This window comes from Gymnoscopelus microlampas, assembly GCF_963454915.1.
Source record: "Gymnoscopelus microlampas genome assembly, chromosome: 21".
In the NCBI taxonomy this organism is placed as follows: Eukaryota; Metazoa; Chordata; class Actinopteri; order Myctophiformes; family Myctophidae; genus Gymnoscopelus; species Gymnoscopelus microlampas.
The window spans coordinates 16,944,234-16,959,246 of NC_139958.1; the positions used below are offsets into that span (position 1 = coordinate 16,944,234).

Genomic DNA, 15,013 nt, shown 5'->3' on the forward strand with positions numbered 1-15,013 from the left:
AATGATATGTAGGCTATTTGGCCGTGGACCCCCCCCCCTCCCCCATCTCAAAATATTTTGTTCCAGGGACCCCCAGACACAAGTTTTCAAAAATAGCAGATCTACAAGCTCGCAGCGCGGAACGAAGAGCTTGAATATCTTTTATTTTTGAATAGCCAACGCTAAAATCTAAAATGAACGATTATTTCCCGGTTTTAATAGGTTAACACCCCCCAATCCCCATCACAAATTCACCAGGTGTCCCAGTTGGAGCAGAGACGGCACCAGTACTCTTGCCCTCCAGGACTTACACCACTGCTCTGTGAGTGTCTGTAACAATGTAGGTGAGAACCACTGCTGTATGGCAACACAACAGTGTCTGTATACCTTTTCATCATTTCATAAACATGTAATAGAAGTCCCAAAAGTGGAGTCCAACTAGCCTGGTAAATCAACCCGGTTGCGGAAATCACATTGAATTCCGGGACCAGGAGTCCCAACGGGCTTGAGCCAAGTATGGAATGAAAGTGTTTTGATGCCCAAAGAGGACAGTATAGGACAGGATATAGGCAAAGGTCTTCCTCAGAGACCTGTTGTCTGATGTCAGTAAACCCCTGCAATAAACATGCAGACTTTATGAGTGCTCCACTGTCTTACTTCCAGTAGTCCAGAGAGGTATAAAGCTTTGCATGTGCAAGATGACACCGTAATCAGATCAGCTAAAAACACATACTGCAAGGCCGGGGTATAAATGCAACATTCAATAACCCAACATCCAATAATAACCCAAGCCTCTCCCGGAGGCTCAGACATGTAACATTCATTGTCAACACACCCACATACAACAATATTGCCTCTTTTCGGCAACAAGAACTGAGTGACCCATGCTGTGCCAACCATGTAAAGTATTTCACAGCTTCTGGATTTGTTTCCATACACTATGGCTCGGTTTCAGATAAGGTTCTCAGACACAATGAAGACACAATATGTATGTTAATTCCAGGTGTAAAGGGCTTCTGTATAAATGTGTTAGTAGTCAATTTTTACACTCTGATTTAATTCATTTTGGGTTCCAGGATGAAACGTTTTGAAAGGTTTAATGGTACATGATCTCAAAATAGCTGGACAATCTATCATAGGTTATCCTAACCACAAGAAAATCAACTGAATGTATACCACAACAGTACATTTAATGTACCATCACTCACTCTCTCTAAATATCTCTGGTAAATGTTGCTGTACTGGTACTTTAAAGAATGTTCTAACAACCCAGCCCTTAAGTTTACTTTACAAGGCTTAGACAGAGGCCAGGCAGAAAGCTATATGAGTATTATTAAAGTGTTACTTAAATTCTGGATGTACCGTAAAGGTCAAAATTGCAATCTTATAATGTACTTCAATCATGTATCTCTACAAAGACGTTTGAGTACATTGATAACTTTGCTAACATATAACCTGTTATTTCACTATTATGTTGTAACAATGGACTTGTCTCATGTTCATGTTCTGTTCAACACACATGCATGCTCTCTATTTACATACATTCACAGCGAGCTGGCCTGCGTATAGCCACAGACTTGATTCAACTCCAGCTGTGTGCCCAAGGGCACAATGTAAATATACAATGAGGGAAAATAAACATTTTCCTTCCCACATTAAAGCTTATCACTGTCCGCACACTCAAACCAAACCAACGCCCACAAGACGCTACACATCATGTTAGGGGGTACTCCAATATCCTGTACTTTTGAGCCTCTTTAAACTGGACCCGAGAGCTTTGTTGTTATGGGAACGTTTGGTAAACTGCCAAAACACAATCCTGAATTTCATCATTTGTATCAGCTATGAAAAGTTTACCACATGTTGGAAAAACCTCAACCATTATTGTGCTGAAAAGATAATGTGGTACATGTGTTGAGTAACATTTTCTCGCTCACATTTAGTCCAAAAGGAGACCCTCATTTATTTCTGGGCTTGTAAACAATTAAGATGACACAACATGTATCTACAGTATCTCATCATCATATGACATACATTTACTGTAACTGACCTTCTTAACACAATCAAATCCTGCTGTGTCAATGAACTCTTGGAGTGTAAACATGTGCAGTAGCCTAAATGTTTACACTCCTAGAGTTAATTAAAATGATGGGTACATGATGTACCCACTTTTACGCTCCTAGAGGTCTAGCGTTAAATTGCCAGGAATGTGCTGTGCAGAAGATGGCCAGTCAAGTGTGAGACAGACATTCCCTGTTATCTGACTCCAGTCGACAGACAGCAGGTCATATTACTGTGTGTGACCCCAGGACATTCATTATTTAAACCCGCCTCTTGTTCCTGTCTTCTCATTTTTCTTTAAGTCACTTATTTTCTCCTTTTTTTGTTTGTTGGATAAATCAGTACAACTGGTGTTATTTACTACAGGCTGATTGCAAGCCTGGTGCATGTTTGTGAATACATTCATGTTTGTAGAATAGATAGATACAGAGAGAGAGAGAGAGAGAGAGAGAGAGAGAGAGAGAGAGAGAGAGAGAGAGAGAAACCTTTATTGATCCTCTTGGGGAAATCCAGGTGTTGTAGCAGCACCCAACCAGGTATACAGGTAGAGTATATCTCTATAGTCTAACAACTTTTGATGAATCCTACATAAAAGTTGGATAACCATAAACAAACCTGATACGGACAGGCCTAATTATGGCCCATCTTACTATTCTCCAGCAGGAGGTGTGATTCAGCTATATTTGTTTAAATTATTTCCCATGTTTTTGATTAGCCATACCAGCTGGCTACAGTGAAATTGCTTTAAAGAAAAAAAAAAGTAATAGATAAATAAAATAGACCCGATCTAGTTCGATTTTGTAATATTTTTGACAATGATGACATGCCCAAAATAGGGCATGCAGGTTGAAAGTGGTTACATGCAAAATAATCGTACAAATTAAATTGTTTTAATTTATTTATTCATCTTTAATCTTTTCCCTTTTTTCCATTTTCCTCTACTTTTCAATTGCCCCACTGAAAACCACTGCTGACACATTTATACCACCGGGCCAAAGATGATAATGTGCAGAAGATAATGGTTTTGCCCCTTTGTTGTCAGTGTCTGCAGCTAATCTCACCAACCACTACACTGATCAGCGTCACATTTCTTGTGCATGCTGCCAGTTGGCCAAGGTATCCAAATATTTTTCACATTTTGTGAATATCTTTGTGAATATTGTCCACACCTGTAAATTCCAGGAATATTTTGTCTGTGTATTTGTCCTGGGTTTTTGCCCAAATATGGAGATGGCTGATGTCATAGTACTAGTACTATACTATACTCATAAATTACTAATGTTATAGGCAGGTATAGAGTACCGAAGTCCTGACGTCACTCGTTCATCCCTTGGGTCGCGGAAGTATTTTCTCTATGGAGAATAACATTGGGTCATCTTAGAATCGTCTCATACAAGAATTATGGTCCAAAAATAAACAAACTGTCCCGGCAATATTGTCAGCGAGGAGGCTCTGTATCATTTATTATAGTCAGTCACTCATATTTGATACTGTCTGTTTCTGACAATTTCATAAACATTTAAATCAATGGGGATCTGATCAGTCTGAAACCATGCCCAAATGTTGAGATTATTGTGACGTCATTGATGTACTGTTAGTACCTCAAGACCTTTTTTCCCCCTGTTGTATCGATGCAGGAACAATATGGCTTTTATTTCAGCGTGCTAACTTGTAAGAGAAAGGCTGTGGTTTCTATTAGCTTAGTTGGAATACCCATTGATGATGTCATTGGTAGGCAGGTTTCTGAACTGTCCATAGCTCACCACATCTGACCACTTAAGCTGCCGTGTTAAGTGGTCAGATGAGTGGGCCCCGTGCATTTTCAGAAAATTATTATTTTAATGATTAATCAATCGATTGGGATTCAGCTTGGATCAAAGGAACCAACGTAATATACTTCCTATTTATCGGTATCGCTATGAAAAGTCATTTTCAAGACCTTAAAGAACACCATGCAATTTTTTTTACATCATTCCTTAAATATTATTAATCGTGGTGTTTATTGGGGTCCATTTGCAACACCACAGGTTGGGACTCGCTGCTCCATATAGTTAGCTCTATGACGTCCCTATTGTCATTACAGCATGGCTCTGTAAAGAGCTATTTTTGCACACTGCCTCGCTGTGTCAAAGTGTCCCTGAGCAAGGCACTTTCCCCTTAACACATCTAGAAGCTTACAATGCATTGTGAGCTTTTTGCTGAATCTTTACCCCAGAATATGGACACCAGCGTTCTTGTGATTAATGGCACTTCTCCACTGCTCCTAAGATGGGTTGAATGGGCAAATGGATAAAATTGATCAATTGTGACGGCGATCATCACATTTGTGACATGACGACCGCTGTCCATCAACCCATAAGGCAATTTCAATATAGGATGTTCAAATTGTAAAGTGACGAATACGCCAAAACAACTGAAGGGGACAGTGAGAATGGCCCAGTTTGTGGCTGGAATTCGTACAGCGGCGCTGGTATGGTGCAACTAAAAGGTGTATTTATGCACCACAGAAAAATACAAAAATGACAAAAAGGGACAGACAGGCGCTCCAACAGATGACATGGTGGTAACAACTCCCAACTCCATGTCCTACCAGCTTTTATACTCAGCTGTAGTTAGTTAGTCTGGACTCCACCATGTCAAGGGGTATATTGGAGATCGTACAAGTAACAAATACATAAATTCATATACCTTTAACCCTGATAAAATTACATTCTGCATGAACTACAGGTAAGTAAAGTAATGGTTCCTTCTCCACACTACTACAACATAAAACAATATCCTTAGCCAATCCAAATATACACACCAAAACCCCCCTCTGCCATCCTGACTATGGTCCAGCCCAATTACATTGGAAGACAGTAGGTAAATGGAGATAAAGGTAATAAAGGTAAGAGTCCAATCAAACGTAACATTAAATTACACTTCTCTGTATTTCACTCTTAAAATATTAACACTTAATATGTAAATGCACTTCCCCATCATGATTCACAATCAAACATTTGTTTGTAATTCCACAGGTGGAACTCATCAGGGCTGAATGGTCAATTCAGCTCAACACGGAATGACAAACTTAAACGTTCAATTAATGTATTCAATGAATACTTAAAAGCATATATATAATAGTTACATTTATTAACTGTACAAACATCTAACTGTGCAAAGTCTGTGCAAGTTACTAAAGTGCCAATATGCTGTGCCAATAATCCATAGTCCACTCAATCACTCCGGTTACAATATACAGTACATGTGCAAGGGACGGGAAACAAAGGACCTCTTCGTTGCAGGGACTGCATAAGAATAAGGAATTGAATCATGCATATCTATACATTTCAGGAATCTTTATTTGTATGTACGTATACACGTATGTATGTACACATAGATGTATGTATGTGTGTCTGCCTGTCGTTCTTGCCCGAACATGGAGATGACTGATGTCTTAGTGCTGGCATAGATGAACTGACATCATATTCCAAGTACTGCACAAGTTTTAGAAAAAAACTATCTGGAAACAAGACAGCGTTTGATGATGGCGTGGCTCCCATGTGGATCTCGGAATTCCAGTGTATCACTCTATGAAGTGAGGTATTTAGAAAGTATTTAGTATTTTCAGTTTGATATTTCAAGAAATATAAAATATGTGGAGAAAAAAAAAACCTGTAATGGTACTTCCTTGGCCTACTGGGAAGTTTTCACCAAAAATGTGGTGCTAGTCGGTCCAGCGGGTTCACGAGATTAGCCCAGGACAAACAGACAGACAGACGCATTTGTAGAGATCTTGCCTCTTACAGAGCCACACACAAAAAGGACTTGAAAGCCTCATCAAAAAAATCCTGGACACATAAGTCCATTTTTATTGTTTTAGTTCGAGTTGTTATCTTCTAGATCTGTTTCTCAACGGCAGGTCTGGGGACCACCCGGGGTCCAAATGGATCCTTATAGGTCTGTAACTCTTGAGAGTGTTATACATGGAACAACCACATTTGGTTTCATGTGTACATTCAGAGTTAAATAAACACAGATGATTTTACAGTGTACATTGGGGTCCCAGAGATAAACGTGGTATTGAATGGGGGTCTGTGGCCTAATGTATATCAAACTGAGAGTCCTTGAAATTAAAAAGGTTGAGAACTACTGCTCTATATGGTGGAGGGTGTATAATTGGAACTACTATAATCCTGTTGCTGCGGGGTTCTGTCATCACGGCGATCATTCCCACGGTGATGGCTCCTGCGGGGCGGATAGGGATGATGGTCTCTGCGCGGGTGGTGGTGATGATCGTAACGCTGACGGTGACCGTCGCTGTGTGAAGACCGGTAGAGTTGAGAGAGGTGATAGTTGCTAAGGGGCGGGACATTGCTGTACTGCCCTCCTTCGTGCGCCGCTATGTCAAGGCCGTGACCAACAGCCCTGACACTTGATTGGTCGAGGGGACTGTGGTGATGGGGACTGTGGTGATGATACCTGTCGTCTCTACGCTGTTGGTGGTGGTCGTAGCGATGGTGATGGTCGTAACGCTGGTAGTAGTTGCCCACTCCGCCTGGTCCTCCTCGGGACATGTTCTGGTTGTAGTAGGCCTCTGTCTGGGACGGCATGGCGCGGTTGTCCCAAGCCCCGTGACCTCCATACTGCTGCCTTTGGAATGAAGGTTGGTTGAAGGCTGGAGGTCCCAGCAAGCTCTGCTGCCTGCAATGTGGGACAGGTGGGCGGTGATGACTGCCACTGTGAGAGGGTCGGTGGTTTCCTTGGTAGTGGTTGCTGTGGCGCGGGGCATTGCCGTACTGCCCTCTGTGTGGCGGTCTGTTGTAACTGTGACCCTGAGCCCTGAAACCGGATCGGTCGAGGTGGCCATGATTTCTGTTGGGATTAAAGCCGGGCTGGGGCCTCCAGTGGCCGTGGTTCCCTCTCTCCCAGTCCCCTGGCTTCAACACCTTATCAGGCATTGTGGTTCCAGGGAGAATGACGGCCTGGAACACGTAATCATCTATAAACTGGGGGTTACTGATCTTCACTCCAATGGCACTGTTCTGTGTGACGTCAGGCAGCATTGGAATAGGAGACTCTACAGTCGCATCTGGTAGAATGGGGTCTTCATCACGGTCTAATGTGACTTGGATTCCATGGCACAGCTCAGGGGAAATATCCATTCCCTGAAGAGATTCTGTGCGGTAGAGTTCCTGGATGAAGTCACAAAGTGGGTGGGACTTCCCTACAAACAGAACATCACTGCCCAGACTGTTCCTCCTCATCTCTTCAGGGGTGAGATCTGGGTAAACGTCAGCCAAAGCTGCCCTCAGCCTGCGTTCGTCCACAAAGGGCAACAATGCCACACCCTGCCAGGCGAATTTCTTGCCATTCAAATCGATGGCAAAGTCATCAGGGTAGAAGTCAATGATGGAGGAGTCTGGGCTGGTCATGAGATTCCTCCATGTTGGTGGCAGAAAGTTACCACTGTCTGCAGGAAACACTCCCATCAACTGCTCCAGGGGTTTGAATGGTTTGGTTTCCTCCTCAAACTTGGAGGACAATCCTTTGATATCTTTGAAGTCAGAGGCAAATGGAGCGTAGTGGAAGGGGAAGTACCACTTCCAGGAAGCACACCCCTGGTAGTAGTACTGCAGCACCCAGCAGAGTCCCTCCACGTAAGACTGAACCACCTTACGCCTGAACTCATTGTCAGTCACGTCCACGTCAAACTTGGTCTTATAATACCTCTGCTTCCAGCCCTCCTCCCATAACCTGACGTTGTCTTCAGGTTCAGGATCACTGTCACTTTCTTCTGCTTTCCTCTTGACTCTTCTGCCATCTTGAGCATTATCCCTGTTGTGCTGCTCGGTTACCTGCATGCTCATGCCATAGGCCTGATGTCCTTCATTCTGCTTGACCTGATGTCTGTCTCTTACTCCGAGGGTCTCAGGAGCAAACTGACCTGCAGTCAGGCAGGCCAGACCCTGCTCTGCCTTCATTCTCCTCTTATTCTCTTTCATCCTTCTTTTTGAGACTTCATCATCATCTTTGCGTTTCCTGAAGATGTTGTCTTCAGCCACACCGACTGCCTGCATGATGAATTCAACGCTCTCCAAGTTGACAAAGCCATTGTGCGTTAGGTAGCCTTCAGTTCTGTGTACGACTTCTTTATAAATGCCCACCAGTCTGTCTATTGCACCCTCCCTGATCTCCAAGGAAGGTAAATGAGGCAGGAAGTCATTTCCAACGAAGAAGCACAAGAACACCCAGTCATCAACACCTCTCTCAAAGTCAAAGGAGAATGGCAAATTGCCCATGGTCAGCTCCTTGTCAAGATACTCACGCAAAACATTGAGTTTGATGAAGATAAACTCCTGTTCAGATGCTCCCATGGTGTCTGCAAACACGTCATTCAATCCATGGTTCTCCATGGCCATTCCCTGGCAGTCTTTGATCCCGTGTCCCGTCTGACCACACAATGCACAGCGCTGAGGTTTGTTGGGCTTAAACTCCTCTCTGATTATGGTGAAGTTTGGCTCATGAGTAGCCAGGCCCAGCATGATCAAATCAGCATCAGCTCCACACAGGCAGTGATGTGTGTTGGGGTCATGGTTGGGCTGAGCTCTCTGTCTTCTGATGTAGTCCATAATCTTGTGTTCTCCCTCTCCAGGGACACTGGCATCAGACAAGACCACTGTGATGTTCTGCCACCCTGGGTCATTGCTCAATCTGTCTGCGATGTAGTAGCGAAGACAACAAGCAAGGTTATCCATAAACTCTGTTCCTGGAGTGATACAATTGCTGTCGAAACTCTCCTTTATCTCCTCTGGTGGGAGGTATCCTCCTCTATGGATGATCTCCTCTCGCACCCGCCGTTTCTCCTCCACTAGCTCCGCCCCTTCTTTAGAAGCACGGAATCTTCTGGAGCGTTGTTGGTTCATCTTGGCACGGGGAGCCACTCCATCGATGGCCATGTAGAGGAGCTTCCTAGGTCGGACAATATTGAACAGGCGATCAATGTGTTCAAAGATGGCAACCATCATCTCATCTTGATTTTTGGGCGCAGGTTGGTCTTCAGGATGTGTGCATGGGTGGATGATTCCATTCATGTCCAAGTACAAGTTGTCAAACTCCACTTCGTTGGGATTCGGCTTGCTAGTGTCGACGGGAATACGCACTCCATTGTACTCCTTGGACTTTTCCTCAACACAGTGAACAATAATGGATGAATACTTTTTACTCAGCCAACGGAAAAATGCTGGAACTCCCATCTCCAACAAATGATCACCTAAAAACTATAAGAACCAAAATTGTGCAAAATTATTTTTAAATGTAAATCTAAAATTGCTAGTCATAGTCATTGTCACACCTTATATAGGCTGACCAGAGCTCTGGTCTGACATCACTACAACTCAAAACCGTTCCTATGCAACACTTATTTGCACACATTTCTTTCTTAAATTCCGCTGGACCCACAGAATTTAGATTCTGCTTTCCAGCTGAGGCAACACCCTGGGGCTACACACATCATACGATATTCAATTCACCTTTACAATAGCTTCATTTTTCAAACAGATTCTTCCCAAACCTTACCCCATGGAGCATAATAACAGATTTTTCAATCTGTTATTATGCTCCATGGGGTAAGGTTTGGGAAGTCCTCACTACTCAGGTTCTTTGAGATTAGATTCTCTATGGTCTCACATCCATGGTTTTCTGAGAAAGACAAGAGTGTACTGTACCGTAAGTAACATTTTGAGGTACGTTTACTTGATTATGTACATTTTTCAATACTTTATACCATCTCAGAGACAAATATTGTAGTTATTGCTCAACAATGATTTGAAAACTTTAGTTATTATTATTACAAGTTAATTTGTAGGTATAGATTTTTATTACAAAACCTACATTAACCTACTTTTGGGGCGGTGTAACCTCCCTATAAGTGAGGTTTGGACACTGACCAATCCTGCACCGTGATTGGCCAATAGTCTACAACCCCTAACCCTTCCACAGTCAATGCAAATCTATACTTTTGCAAAGTCAGCCAATCACATTACAGCTAGTGTCATCACCACTAGCTGTAATGTGATTGGCTGACTTTGCAAATTCAGGATTGTGATTGGCTAGCGAAACACATGACACATGTGCAGCCCTTTGAATAGCAGTATGGACTTAAAAAAAACACATTTATGTTTTTTTTAAGTGAGTCATGTTGTGATGACCACACACCGCCCACTTCACACTGGGTGTGATTTTTTTTAAATACAGGACTTTTACTTGTAACAGTATTTCTATTTTATTGCTACTTTCACTCAAGTTAAAAATCAAGTAGCCTACTTCTTTCACGACTGGGTGTAAGGTCTGGACTGTGCAGATTCTATATACAGGCATCCAAATCACATTCTTATCATTTGTGGTCGAGAAAAACAAACATAAGAATCAAAAGAACATGACAACAAGTGACCCAGATATGTCTGCTCTGCATAATAGCCATATCTTGGTCAATCAGTAGCATAAATCGAAAGAAAAAGGTGGCAAGAGGTACAGGAAGAGTGAATGCTAAAGGGAGTGAGGTGTAGTCTGAAGTTGGGAGTGAGTATGCAGTTCTGACTGCAATGGGGAGTTGATTTCACAGTTTGGTAGTCAAGAGGGAGACGAATCTATCGTGTGGAGCATTGTCCAGGGTGTTTTAGGGAAGGGTCGTGCAGCATTACTGTGTTGGCTGATTTGAGTGTGAGGGGTTGTAGGCTTGGATCAGGCATTGAAGGTACTTTGGTTGCCTTGTAGGCCAACAGTGTTTTGTACTCACTCGTGCAGGCAGCAACCGAGGGAGCCAATGAAGGGAGTGGAACATTTTGTCTGGTTGAAGACCAGGCGTACTACTTCATTCTGTACCATTTAGAGGGGTTTAAGTGGGCATGCCGGGAGGACGTAGAGCCTTCGTCCTACTCCTCTCGCTCAACATTCCCTGCTGAAAGGCGCCCGCCTGCCCCAGCCTGTAGGAGTAGGTGCAGTGACAAATATCCCCCTCACCGTCCAGCTTTTCTCCCCTGAATGTGGCATGTTCGAACAGACGCTTGACCAAGCCGGATACACCGTGGTGGATTTGAACCCCCAGACTCCACGGGGGTGGACAGGTACTTTACCTCTGCACCATCCAAGCACCCTTGAATACTTTCACCCCCTGATTTCTTCACCTCCTGGGAGAAGATGGGGTACTGCTTAAGGTAGGACTCCAGGAAACGCTCAATTGTGGGCTTGGGTTCCGGCGACAGTATCTTCTCAAATGCCAATCTCTGACTGTGTCTCATCCTGTGCAGCAATGGTGCAGCCTGGTTCAAGAACATGGCCTTCATGATGACTGGACAGTTCTGTTTGTGGTTGCAGTCCATCACCTCCCGTATATTGGCCTCCAGTGGCATGTGTGTGGGGATGTGAGGACAGTTGTCTGTGTCACTAAGGGGCACTTCTTGCAGGATGTCCTCTGTGTTCCTCTGCTGTAGCTTGTCTGGCAGCACCAAGGTGTTGGCCATGCCAATGTAGGCTGGCGTGAGGTGGGTGAGCTGCTGAGAAGTGGTCACTAAGGCAGTCAACAGATCGTCTGCGCCACATTTTTCCCAGTCATTCTTCAACACGTTGTGGCTCTTCATAGCCTTCATGGCCTCTAGAATCTGTCGACCAAGCCTCAGTGTGGTGGCGACGGAAAAGGTGCCATGTTTCATGGTTTTCCTTAAATCTAATAGATTACTCCTCTGGAGTTCTGTGAGTAAGTAGTTGAAGTGTTCATTTTGTCCACAGCTCACAAAACAGCACTCATGGTCTTTACCCTGGAGTTTCTTTACTACAGCTACCTCTGTCTTTAGGACTTGTTTGGGCTGCTGGACAGACAACTCTGTTTGCATAGACGCTTGGCCAAGCCGGATGCACCACGGTGGATTCGAAGCCCTAGACTCTGCAGGGTTGGGCAGGTACTTCACCCCAGCGCCACCCGAGCATCCTTGAATACTTTGTCCTCCTGATTTCTCCACCACCTGGGAGAGGACAGGGCACTGCTTAAGGTAGGCCTCCAGGAAGCGCTCAAACGCTAGCTTGGGTTCCGGCGGATTTTGATAGGGGAGAACAACTTCAGTCCAGATCTTGGGCTTAAGGAGGATCATTAAGGAGGTGAAGAACAACCCGAGACGCTCTTGTAGGAATGGACAGTTCTGTTCGCGGTTGCAGTCCATCTCCTCCCGTACATTAGTCTCCAGCGTCGCGGGTGTGGGAATCGGAGGGCAGTTGTAAGTGTCGCTAAAGGGCTCTTTTTGCAGGATGTCCTCTGTGTTCTGCTGTAGCTTGTCTGGCAGCACCAAGGCATTGACCACGCCTATGTAGGCTGGCGTGTCCTGCTGAGAAATGGTCGCTGAGGCAGTCATAGGGAGCAGATCCTCTGTGCCACATTTCTTCCAGTCATATGGGTCGTTATCTAACATGTAGGCATCACAGAGGCGCTCTTCTTGCAAGAAGACCTCTGCGTTTTCCTGTTGTTGCTCATTTTGCAGCACCGAGGTATTGGCCATGCCTATGTCGGCTGGCATGAGATTCTGAGAAGTGGTCACTGAAACAGTCATAGTCAGCAGATTCTCTGTGCCACAATTCTCCCAGTCGCACCGGTCATTCTCCAACACGTTGGGGTTGCAGAGGCGGTCTTCCAGCAAGATGACCTCTGTGTTTTCCTGCTGTAGCTCATCTGGCAGCACAGAGGCATTGTCAGCTGGCGTGAGGTGGGTGAGCTGCTGAGAAGTGGTGGCTGAAACAGTCATAGTCAGCAGATCTTCTGTGCCACATTTCTCCCAGTCGTACGGGTTATTCTCCAACACGTTGGCATTGCAGAGGCGATCTTCCTGCAAGATGACCTCTATGTTTTCCTGCTTTAGCTCATTTGGCAACACAGAGGCATTGGCTATGTCAGCTGGCGTGAGGTGGGTGAGCTGCTGAGAAATGGTCTCTGAAGCAGTCATAGTCAGCAGATCGTCTGTGCCACATTTTCCCCTGTCGTACATTTCATTCTCCGACATGTTGGCGTCGCTGAGGTGCTGTCCTTGCAGGAAGACCTCTGTGCTTTCCTGCTGTAGCTCATCCGGTAGGATCGAGGCGTTGGCCATGTAGGCTGGCATGAGGTGGGTGAGCTGCTGAGCAGTGGTCACTATGGCGGACATGGTCTGCAGATCTTCTATGCTAGATTTCTGTGACACAGGTGTAGGGATGGGACGATGGTTGTCGGCATCACTGCGACACTCTTCTTGCAGGAACTGCTCTGTGTTCTCCTGCTGTAGCTTGTATGCTGGGGTGAGGTGGGTGAGGTGCTGAGCATTGGACGCTAAGTCAGTTGTAGTGAGAAGAATTTCTGTGCCACATTTCTCCCAGTCATACGGGTCATTCTCCAACACGTTGTGGCTCTTTATAGCGTTCTCAAACACTGATATCAGGAGCTGATAGTTAGGTTTAGTGAAGTAGTCCAAAGTTAAGATGTGTTCCAAGAAGATGCTGAACTCGGAGGGGAGGTGTTTAAGCATAAGTTGATTGTCATATGTCTCTTTGAGATTTCCTACCTGTTCTTTGTCTTTAACCTGCGTCCAGGGCAGCTGTCCAACCATGAACTCAACCAGCATGTAGAAGAGAGACCAAAGGTCATCATGGCGACCCATTTCTTTATTCTTATGTGCGTTGACAGAAGCATATCTCACAGTACCACTGAATCCAGGCGCAGAACGAGGTGGCAGGAGTTGGCAGGAGTTGGTGAACTGACGGGCCAAGCCAAAATCAAGCATATAGCAGCATCTGCATGTGCTGGCTAGTCGCCCCATGGCAAAGTTAGAGGGTTTGATGTCCCGATGCAGAAAGCCCACAGAATGGATGATTTCAATGGCCTCTAGAATCTGTCTACCAAGCCTCAGTGTGGTGGAGACAGAAAAGGTGCCATGACTCATGGTTTTTCTTAAATCTGCTAGATTACTCCCCTGCAGTTCCATGAGTACGTAGTTAAAGCGTTCATTTCGTCCACAGTCAACAAAACTGCATACATGGGCTTTACCCTGGAGTTTCTTTAGTACAGCTACCTCCGTCTTCAGGACTTGTTTGGGTTGTTGGGCAGACTCTACCTTTAAGGCTACACTGGCTTGGCTCTGCTGGTCTAAAACCTCGTATATCTCTCCGAACCCACCCCCACCTATCTTCTTCAACACTTCCCATCTCCCCACCACATCTCCCACGGACAGGATGTCGGTCTGCTCTCCAGCTCCACTCATCCCGTGTGCCCTAAGTGCTTACAAGAGCCTGCAAATCCAGGACAGATGTTCATAGCTAATTAAGCTATGCTTACTAGCTTACTATTGATTTCTCTATTTCTCTCTCCCTCTCTCTTCTTTGTCTTTTCTATCTCTCTATCTGTCTCTATAGGTTGTCCTTGGACAAAGTCAACATCTGAAGGAATCTTCACCACCTTATATAGTATAGAATAGTGCCCTATCGATGCCAACATGTTGGAGAATGACTCTTACAATTTCACACACAACACCCTTACAACATCACACACAACACACACTTTTGCCATGCATGCCTAACAATGCTGATTTGCGCAGATACCCTTGCAGCAATTGGCGGCTCCTGCCAAATCCCTCAGGGGGGATATTGTTGCGATGAAAGCTAACCTATTGTTGTTATATAGCTAACTTGCAAATTTGCAGACTGCCTTCAATAGGTTTCAATGGGCTCTAATTAATCTTATGCCGTGTTCACACCGGAATTACGCCAAGTGAAAAAAAGCTTTAATTTTCAATGTTATGTCTATGCAAATTGGCGTTTATACGCTTTTCATGAGCGTATAAACGCCTAAACGTAAAGGCGTGCTTTATTTCTCCCCAGACCCGAGCTTTGACGCTTTTATTTTTGAAGCCTAGAAACTGTTGGCGTTATTAAGCGCAATTCTAGCCAATCAGAGCACAGCAGGACCTGAGTAGGCGTGGAC

At 44.7% G+C, this 15,013-nt stretch overlaps 2 protein-coding genes across 2 annotated transcripts; both read right to left on the reverse strand.

Annotated features, from left to right (window-relative positions):
- Positions 1-6,176: 6,176 nt before the first annotated feature.
- LOC311037841 (5'-3' exoribonuclease 2-like) lies at positions 6,177-9,275 on the reverse strand (the record flags this gene model as incomplete). The annotated part of the gene is made up of 1 exon (XM_084047131.1): positions 6,177-9,275. The coding sequence occupies one exon, from the start codon at positions 9,273-9,275 to the stop codon at positions 6,177-6,179; it is 3,099 nt and encodes a 1,032-aa protein (XP_083903257.1).
- A 1,761-nt stretch (positions 9,276-11,036) lies between these two features.
- Positions 11,037-14,294, reverse strand: LOC311037843 (tau-tubulin kinase 2-like; the record flags this gene model as incomplete). Its single annotated transcript, XM_084047133.1, has 2 exons — positions 11,037-11,608; positions 13,403-14,294. The coding sequence occupies 2 exons, from the start codon at positions 14,292-14,294 to the stop codon at positions 11,037-11,039; spliced, it is 1,464 nt and encodes a 487-aa protein (XP_083903259.1).
- Positions 14,295-15,013: the final 719 nt, after the last annotated feature.